General features: G+C 39.1%; 1 protein-coding gene across 1 annotated transcript; it reads left to right on the top strand.

Moving 5' to 3' along the window:
- Positions 1 to 1,310: 1,310 nt before the first annotated feature.
- Positions 1,311 to 1,736, top strand: LOC145391706 (uncharacterized). Its single transcript, XM_080266244.1, has one exon. The coding sequence runs from the start codon at positions 1,311 to 1,313 to the stop codon at positions 1,734 to 1,736; it is 426 nt and encodes a 141-aa protein (XP_080122370.1).
- Positions 1,737 to 10,352: the final 8,616 nt, after the last annotated feature.

Genomic DNA, 10,352 nt, shown 5'->3' with positions numbered 1-10,352 from the left:
ATGGTTTCTCAAATCGAATGAAAATCAACAGGTCGTTCGTAGGAGATACACACAGCATCATTGTTCCAGTGTGTATGTACTACAGCAATGATGCCTCAGAGTCTTGGTTTATGCTTTATTAGATGATCAGTCTGACGTTTGCTTTATTAAAGGGGCTACTCTAGACAATGGTAAAGCAACTGGACCACAAGTGCTCCTGCAGTTAGTTACAGTGATGGGAGAAAATACTGTGCTTTGTACCAAAGTACAAGGGCTTGTGGTAAAGGGAGTTTATGAACAGAAAGAAGTGTTCCTTCCCTATACATACTCTAGAGAACATATACTAGCCAGACGAGATCAGATACGAAGACCCGAGACTGCAAACAATTGGCCACATTTGAAAGGAATAGCAGACAAACTGATATCATATGACTCTAACGTAGAAATTGGTCTCATCATAGGACTTACCTGTACTAAAGCACTGAAGCCAAAGGAAATTATCCCAGGAATTGAAAACCATCCCTTTGCTAGGAAAGAGTTAGGATGGGGTATAATAGGAAAGGTCTGTGACGACAAAAGCACAGAAGATAGCATTTTACAGGTACACAGAACTATGGCCCAAGAAGTCGTTATCAATAATGAAAGGGAAGTTAGCTTCCTGGTTGTTCCAACTCAAGTAAAGGAGGTTGTCAACCCACAGCAAATCAAGAAAATGTTTGAGCTGGACTTTAATAACAAACAAACAGTTGACGTTCCCATCTCATATGAAGACAATCTTTTCATAACAAAAATGAAAGAGGGAGTGTATAAGCCAGAAGAAGAACATTATGAGATGCCACTTCCTGTCAAGAATAAAAAGGTCAAGTTTGAAAACAACAAAGACTTTGCTGTTTACAGAATAGATAGACTGAAAAGAAAGCTCAAAAATGACAAGAAATATTATCAAGATTATGTGAAGTCTGTGCAAGGCATGATAACATATGGGTACGCAGAAGCGGTTCCAGCCAAGGAGTTAGCAAGAGCAGATGGGTTTGTGTGGTACGTACCTCATCATGGGGTGTATCACCCAAAGAAGCCACGCAAGTTGAGTAGTATTTGACTGCAGTGCTAGCTACAAGAAACAGTCACTAAATAGTCACTTATTACAAGTACCACGCCTCTCAAACAGTCTTATTGAAGTGTTATGCAGATTTCGCCAAGAAGAGGTAGCATTTGTATGTGATATTTCTGCAATGTATCATCAGGTGCATGTGTCTCCTGAACACAAGGACTTGCTACGTTTTTTATGGTGGAAAAATGGAGATCTGGACAAAGAAGTGATTGAATATAGAATGACTGTGCACTTGTTTGGAGCTACTTCATCACCAAGTGCTGCAATTTTCACATTAATGAAAATAGCTGCTGATAATGAGCTTGAGTTTGGATCTGATGCAGCTAAGTTCGTCAAAAATGATTTTTATGTAGATGATGGGTTAAAGTCTGTACCTACTGCAGCTGAAGCTATCCAACTGATTAATAGCAGTAAGGCAATGTACATGAAAGGAGGCTTCAAGCTTCATAAGTTCTTGTCCAGTAACAAAGAGGTACTGGCAGCCATGAGTCCAGAAAACATGGCAGGAAGTATCAAGAGATTAAATGTCAGCAAGGACTCACTGCCCATTGAGAGAACACTTGGAGCAGAGTGGTGTGTTGAATCTGACTCATTTCAGTTTAGGATCAATATAAGTAGTAAGCCTGTAACAAGAAGTATTATATGAACTGTAAGCTCTATATTTGATCATGTAGGTTTAGTATCTCCCTTCATTCTAAATGGAAAAAGAATACTCCAGGATCTGTGTAAAGATGGAGTAAGTTGGGATGATGCTGTACCAGAAAACATGAAGTCTAGGTGGGACCAGTGGAGAATGAGCTGCACTTGTTGGAAGAAGTGAAAATACCAAGATGTTACAAACCTGAAGCATTTGGAGAGATTAAAGCAGTTGAGTTTCATCATTTCTCAGATCCTAGTCAGGAAGGCTATGGACAGTGCTCATATATTAGATTGTTTAATGATAAAAGTCAGATGCATTGTGCACTTGTAATGGCAAAATCAAGTGTAGCACCACTTAAAGCCATCACTATTCTAAGGTTAGAGCTTGCAGCAGCAGTTGTGTCAGAGTTCACACAGTTCTGAGAAGACAGCTGAATTACCAAGATGTCAAAGAAATATTTTGGACTGATAGCAAAGTAGTGCTAGGCTATATCTGTAATTATGCTAATAAGTTCCATGTGTATGTTGCAAACAGAGTTCAACAGTTACGAGATGAAACATCACCATCACATTGGAAGTACAGTATGTTGAAACGGCATCACGAGGGATGCCAGTACAAGCCATGATTCACAGTTCTAAGTGGTGGAATGGACCAGGCTTTCTTCGGCAATCGCTTGACAATTCAAGGATCAGTAGAAGACTTCGTTGTTGCAGAATTTTATCCTGAAGTGAAAAAAATTGTATCATGTCTCACAGAAGCTCAAGAGCCATCGTCATTCCTAGACAGACTGAAGTATTTCTCAGATTGGCATTGTGCAACCAGAGCTACTCCAGTATGCCCCAGACTTCAGAAAAAAATCAAAGGCAAAGAGCAAGGTAAGCAAAATGTAAAAACAGCTAAACAAAGCTTTGTCAAGTCTGAGTATATTCCTGTAACTGCAGTAGAAATGAACTGAAACTGAGATATTAAAACAAATTCAGGCACAAGCATTCCTAGATGAAAAAAGAGCATTTTTGTACAAAGTTAACAAGGAAGAGTTAATTTGTGGTGATGGAAGAAACAAGAAAAGTGTCTTCAAGAAATCAAGTCAGATGTATAAACTTGATCCATTCATGGATGAAGATGGGATCATCAGAGTAGGTGGAAGGATCAGAAGAGCAAATATGCACAAAGACAGTAAGCACTCAGACATATTACCATTGAAATCTCACGTAACTGATTTGTTGATTTGTTACTACTACATCACACTAAATGAGATTAGAGGATCATAGTAGGATCTTCTCTAGTAACTAAGCATATTTCCAGGTGTACCATTTGTCAAAAAGGTTAGAGGAAGTACACAAGAACAAAAGATGGCGGATCTTCCTACAGAGAGGTTAGAACCTACTGCTCCTTTTACTTATTCTGCTGTTGATTTCTTTGGGCCCTTTTTTATTAAGGAAGGACGTAAGGAACTGAAAAGGTATGGTGTATTGTTTACTTGCATGACTTCGCGTGCCATTCACTTAAAAACAGCCAACCCTATAAGCACAGACTCATTCATCAATGCCAACCGTCGCTTCATAGGACGGAGGGGACCTGTACTTCAGTTGAGATCTGATCAGGGTACAAAATTTGTTGGTGCTAGGAATGAGTTGTTGACATGTTTAAAAAAAATGGATCAAAAGAAAATAAGAACAGATCTATTGAAAGATCATTGTGACTGGATAGAATTTAAAATGAATGTACCACATGCCAGTCATATGGGTGGTGTATGGGAGAGACAAATACGTACAGTGAGAAATGTACTTTCAGTATTGCTCGATCAGCATGGGTCTTTAAGAACTTTCATGATAGAAGCAGAGTCTATAGTAAATGGTCGTCCTCTAATTGTAAACACATTGAACTCTCCTGAGCACATAGAGCCACTGACACCCAATATGTTATTGACAATGAAATCGAAAGTTGTACTGCCTCCTCCAGGCAGCTATGACAGGGTAGATGTGTATTCAAGGAAGCGATGGCATAGGGTGCAGTACTTAGTAAATGAGTTTTGGTCAAGATGGAAAAGGGAGTTCTTGCAGTCTCTCCAAGTGAGAAATATATGGGTAAAGCCACATAGAAATTTGCAAGTAAATGACATAGTGATTGTAAATGAAGAGGCTTTGGCAAGAAATAATTGGAAGTTGGGAAAAATAATAGAAGCTCTTCCTGATGAAGATGAAGGAGAGGAGAAACAAAGGTGGTGGAGAGCATTCAAATCTCCTAGAATGGATATTTCAGAGAAAGGAGACATTGACAAGATGTATTCCATCTTAGACGTAGGATAACCGAAGAATTTTTCATATTCAGTGGAATTAGGGGATAAGTAAATAGCACAGATATATTTAGTCAGAGAATGACAGGAAAGCTAAAGCCAGAGAGCGAAGAATTCAGAAGATTCAAGTTCAGGAACAGGAAAGCAAAATATGGTGTTGCGTACATATTCAAAACAGCCACCTTTGGCTTTGAAATAAGTATAAAGAAAGTTGGAAGATAGAGAGAAGGGTTTACTATCTGTCATCTCAGACAGCTGAGTCTCAGGAAGAGAAGGTGAAGTTTGCAGGAGGAGAGGTGGTGCTCAACAGAGAAAAAGAGGAAAGGCAGTGAATGTTGCAAAAATGAAGAAGTGATCAGACAGTGGTTCCAAGCATCTCTCTTGGTCGTCATCAGGAAAGGAGCGGATGGTGGAGGATTCGACTGCTCCCCCCCCCCCCTTTAGACTCCAAGACTAATGTGACGCCATTTTTTTGTTTTTGTTATTTTGAATAGGGAGTGTTGACAGTTAGAGGAACTTGTATTGGAGAGCATGCTGGCCTACTCTCTGTGTTAGTGAAACAGTGAAAACGCTGAGGAAAAGAGGCTGGTCAGGAGTTAGTTCCAAGGGCTGATGAAACGGGAGCTCCAGCTTTCCCTGTCATCAACTTTCCATCGACCGGGAGTACCTCCCTCCTCGACTGGTTCTACAGACTACTCCCTGTAAAATTATGCAAGGGGGTTAACATTTCATCTTACTTGTAGTGGAGGTAGCTTTTTGGGAAATGCTGGGTTATTGTTTATTCTCATAACACTGTTCTGAATTGTTTCCAGCTGTTTTAGTGTAACTTCACATGCACTCCAGGAAGGTGGGCAATATTTAGATGTGACAGCACATGGCTTGTGTATTTTATTGCTAACTGCTCGTCAGCGAACAAGTTACGGATTGTGTACAATGATTCGCTTATTGTATGCGTTTTACCAAGTGATCCAATGTGAGATGTCCAACTGAGGTTACTGATAAGCGAAACACCGAGAATTTCATTTCAATACTTTTAGACAGGAATATTGGTTGCAATGAAGGTAATGTAGGAATCAGGCAATATTTGTCTATTAGTAAAGAGGATATATTTGGAGAGATATTATGAGGCATATGGGCTTCAGACGGTATCTGGTGTTGGTGGTGGTATTATTAAAGGAGAGGGAGAGTGGCCTTGTGCAGTTTGCCTCAAGGGCATGAGAAGTAATTCCATCTTGTGCAATGGTTTTGATAAGTGGGTGCATAAGAGATGTAGTGATATTAGAGGTAGACCGCGAAATAATGCTGATTTCATGTGTGCAGTGTGTTGGGGAGAGCATGTGGAGATTGCCAGGTGTGAAAGGATTGAGCTTGATGGTATGTAGTGTGGAAGAGTTCTGTTACTTTGAAGACATATTATGTGCTGGAGGTGGGGCTGGAGTGAGGAGTGGTTGAGAACAGTTCAGGGAGCTGTTGCCTCTCGTGACAGAGAGGGCTCTCCCTCTGTGCTAAGAGATCTTTGCATGCGGCATGTGTTAGGAGTGTAATGCTGTATATTAGTGAAACTTGGGCAGCAAAGAAAAAGGATATTCCCGGGCATAAACGTACAGAAATGGCCATGATTCGGTCGATATGCATTGCATCTTTGAATGCGAGGCCTGGAGAGGTTAGGTTTACGATGGAAGAATTAAGAGGAAGGATGGGACTGGAGTGTATTGGTGCTGTGATGAGGAGAGGAAGATTGTGATGGTCTGGGCATGTGGAGAGGATGCAGGATGACAATTGGGAGCTGAAATTGAAAAGTGTTAACGGTGGGGATAGGGGAGGGAGAGGCAGATCGAAAAAGACCTGGGACAAGGTCATAGAATGTAATCTCAGGAATAAAGGGACCAAATAGGGAGACTCTTAAAGATCGAGCGGCATGGAGAGCCGCCAACACATGCAAGCATGTTGGAGCCTTTATAACGAAACGAAATGAAACGATACTATCTTGTTATGTCCCCATCCCACACTGCCAAAGGTTCCAACAGCAGTAGTACAGTAGAGGAAGGACGTTGCCCAGTGAGTTGTTCATCCTATAGTCAGCCTTTAGGTGTATAGTACACAAGATCAGCTCAGGCGTGGTGAATAAACACTGTCTTCCTAAATTAACTGTCTTTATTTTCCAAATAATTACACTTAATGCTTTCCACCTTCACTGTTCTCACAAGCACTGGAGCTATAGAAACTTTACTAACTGCAATTGCACTTAATGCTTGACAACACCACTATTTTCATGAGCACCGATGATATAAGAACTTAATAACACTTCACTGCCAACACTTCACTGTTTTCACAAGTACCGAAAATGTACAAACTTCAATGCACTGACATTGCACTACATTCAAACTGAACTGAAAACCGACTCAACCTGGTCTAGTCTCCTCCCCATCCTTATATAAGCTTGCATTGTTCGAGAATGAACTACATTGTACGAGAACAACAGTTCTGGAGTATTCCAGAAAGAGAGAGCACAGTTACCAACTCGGAGACAAACAAAACATGTAAGAGTTTTCTTACAATACATAACACTGAAAATCATTTACCATACAAACTTAATTACATTGTTTAACAATCACATACTGGTAAATAAAACATTATAAAGAAAATGAACACAAAAATTAATGTACAACTTACGAAACAACTACGCTCACAAACAGCAGGGAAACTGGCAACTCTGACTTGTACCGGTGTAGCGTTATGATCTGTCCCCCTGTCCGCCCCCTACGGCGCATGCGCGGGAGTTGCCAGATGCCGCCACAAATATGCCATTTGTCTTCTGATCTCTGTAGGGGTAACATGATCGGAGCCTCTCGCCCTTTGTTTACACACGGCAAATGGTCATTCCGGCTTCTCATATCATTCGTCTCAAAGCTTTCTTGGGTAGTTTCCGCCCTTAAATTAAATTAGGTTAGGCGGAGAGCGGTAAAAATTCGAATTTCTAAGGTATGAATGAGTTAGGTTGGATAAACATTGTTATAATTAATCATTTGGGGACGAGTTATCTAATCTCTTAGGCGTGAAGATTGCCTTAGCTTTGTATCTTTACAGGAATGAGTTACGCTCGTACCGTCCCGTGTATTAAACCATTTTTATCATACATATCCTTGAAATTATAAATAGTTTTGGCACACACTACCTCATTCTGTAGTGCATTCCACTGATCAATTGCCCTATTAAGGAAACTGAATTTCCTTACATCTTTATCACCTCCCTTCTTATGCTGTATTTTGCAATGTTCTCTTGCTGATGCTTCACACATATGATATATATTCATTTATGTCTATTTTCTGTTCCCCTGATACGCATTTATATAGCATAATCATGTCTCCTCCTCCTCTCCTGCAGCGTTGGTAAATTCAATCTTTCCAGTCTTTTTCAGTAACTTAAATCCCTTAAGATTGGTACCCATCTTGTAGTGGCCCGTTGTACTTTTTCAGTCTTATCTGTTTTTTGAGATGAGGATTCCAGACTACTGTGATGTATACTCCAGAGTTGGTCTGATGAATATCTTCCTCAGCATATCTTCATTTATATATGTGAATGCTATTCTCATATTAGCAAGCAATGTATACATGTTTCGTACCTTCTCACTGATGTGATCATCAGGAGATAGTCTGTTACTGATAATTACTCCTAGGTCCTTCTCCTTTTCTGATATGTGTAGGGTTGATCTTCCTAACTTATAATACCAATCTGGTCTTTTCTCACTTTTACCAAATTTTATTACATGACACTTATCCACATTAAATTCCATTTGCCATTTATTGCTCCATTCATGAAGCTTGTTCAATTCCTCTTGCAGCTCTTTGCAAGAATCTGTGTTAGTAATTTTCTTTTGAATTTTTACATCATCTGCAAACATATTTAGATAGCTTCCTCTCTGCCTTATATATTCACTTTAATACCCACCCAACCCCTTTTAAGTGCCATAGAGTCAATAAGTGGCTTGGTGCTAGCTTTTCCCTTTTCTTTTTTTTCCAATTATCCAATCCAATCCCTGTAGTTTGAGAAATCTTACATCTCCCTTTAGTTTTGAGAAATCTTACATCTCCCTTTAGTTTTGAGAAATCTCACATAAGAGTGTTAGGCTAGTCCAGTATAGTTCAAGTTCAGTCAATGTGAAATAAAAATTAGCCTCTAAATTTCATTTATGGAAAAGTACTTTTACCTCCAAACACTATGAAAACAGTATGCACTCCAGTAGGGTATGCTTAGTGAAGTTTGCTGTTCACACTGTTACAGCCCTGCTACTGATTCAATGGATAATGATAAAGTTAAGACCCTTATCAGTTACGTTACTGAGATCACTTCAGATACTAGTTGTTATGGGAAATAAAAAAAAATCCTAAGTTAGGTTATTCAGCACATTGGGTACATTACTACACATCACTGATTGGCATATTTTAATACCAATCGTTTATTTAAATCTGCACACATGTGCAGTAACATAAATCCTGTCATGTCCAGTAGCACAGGATATATTTATATACTGTACTATCAGTGGAAATGCATTGAACACAGTAATAAAAAAAAAAAAAAAAAAAAAAGTTAGCATCAAGCCAATGAAAATATGGCACTGAGGTGGAAGGGGGTTGGGTGGTTATTAAAGTGAAAATATAAGGCTGAGAGATAAGACATGAAGTACAAGAGGGGGTGAATAATAAGCGCCGGTACCAAGCTAAAACAATGACTACATGGCACTATAATGGAAGAGGGTTTGGTGGGTATTAAAGGGAAAAGGTAAGGCAGAGAGGTAAGACAGATAAAGTACAAGAAGCAGAGGGGGAAAAGAGGAAGGATGAAGATTAAAGTGTCCCTTTTAGACGGTTTTTACGACAAGCAGGGATACTGAGGAGGTATTCTATTCCCCCCTCCCCAGGGGGAAACTTAGTCATTGAGTGGCTTGGTGCTCGCTTTCCTTTTTTTCTTTTTTTTTATTCCATTCCATTTCATTCCATTCCATTCATGAGTCCTTTACTCATCCTTCTTAATCACCTGTGAGGTCTACAAATACCTGTACACTAGTCAAATTTAACACAATGAGAACACAATGAGAACTACTCAGCTACAGACTAGTATCACTGACCAGTGTTGTAAGACATCTAGAACATGGTATGATAAAAGAGAGGCAGTTAGGTTTTAGGAAGGGAAAATCATGTGTTACTAATCTTCTAAGCAATTATGACAAAGTTAGAGAAACATTACAGAAAAGAGAAGGATGGGTGGACAGTATCTGTTTAGATTTTAAGAAAGCATTTGACAGAGTACCGCACCAAAGACTTTTATGGAAGCTGTACCATCAAGGAGGTATCCAAGGCAACCTCCACTGTTGAATGCAGGATTTTCTCAGAAAAAGGGAAATGAGAACAATATTAAGGGGAAATTACTCATCATGGAGGGAAGTGACCAGCGGAGTTCCATAGGGCTCAGTTGTGTTTTTAGTATATTATGTTTTTAGTATATATAAATGACAGACAGTAATATTGGAAATGGAAGTTATCTAAATATGTTTGCAGATGATGTAAAAATTCAAAAGAAAATTACTAACATAGATTCTTGCAAAGAGCTGCAAGAGGAATTGAACAAGCTTCATGAATGGAGCAATAAATGGCAAATGGAATTTAATGTGGATAAGTGTCATGTAATAAAATTTGGTAAAAGTGAGAAAAGACCAGATTGGTATTATAAGTTAGGAAGATCAACCCTACACATATCAGAAAAGGAGAAGGACCTAGGAGTAATTATCAGTAACAGACTATCTCCTGATGATCACATCAGTGAGAAGGTACGAAACATGTATACATTGCTTGCTAATATGAGAATAGCATTCACATATATAAATGAAGATATGCTGAGGAAGATATTCATCAGACCAACTCTGGAGTATACATCACAGTAGTCTGGAATCCTCATCTCAAAAAACAGATAAGACTGAAAAAGTACAACGGGCCACTACAAGATGGGTACCAATCTTAAGGGATTTAAGTTACTGAAAAAGACTGGAAAGATTGAGTTTACCAACTCTGCAGGAGAGGAGGAGGAGACATGATTATGCTATATAAATGCGTATCAGGGGAACAGAAAATAGACATAAATGAATATATATCATATGTGTGAAGCATCAGCAAGAGAACAGTGCAAAATACAGCATAAGAAGAGAGGTGATAAAGATGTAAGGAAATTCAGTTTCCTTAATAGGGCAATTGATCAGTGGAATGCACAACAGAATGGGGTACTGTGTGCCAAAACTATTTATAATTTCAAGGATATGTATGATAAAAATGGTT

This window comes from Coenobita brevimanus, chromosome 19 (assembly GCF_032717465.1).
Source record: "Coenobita brevimanus isolate Jiangsu-jjx chromosome 19, ASM3271746v2, whole genome shotgun sequence".
Taxonomy (NCBI): Eukaryota; Metazoa; Arthropoda; class Malacostraca; order Decapoda; family Coenobitidae; genus Coenobita; species Coenobita brevimanus.
Note: the sequence above shows the minus strand (reverse complement) of the source record. Positions and strands in the feature narration are given on the sequence as shown.

Bases quoted from the DNA above. Each gene is read 5' to 3' on its own strand.
- LOC145391706 (XM_080266244.1), top strand. From the start codon at position 1,311: ATGACTGTGCACTTGTTTGGAGCTACTTCATCACCAAGTGCTGCAATT.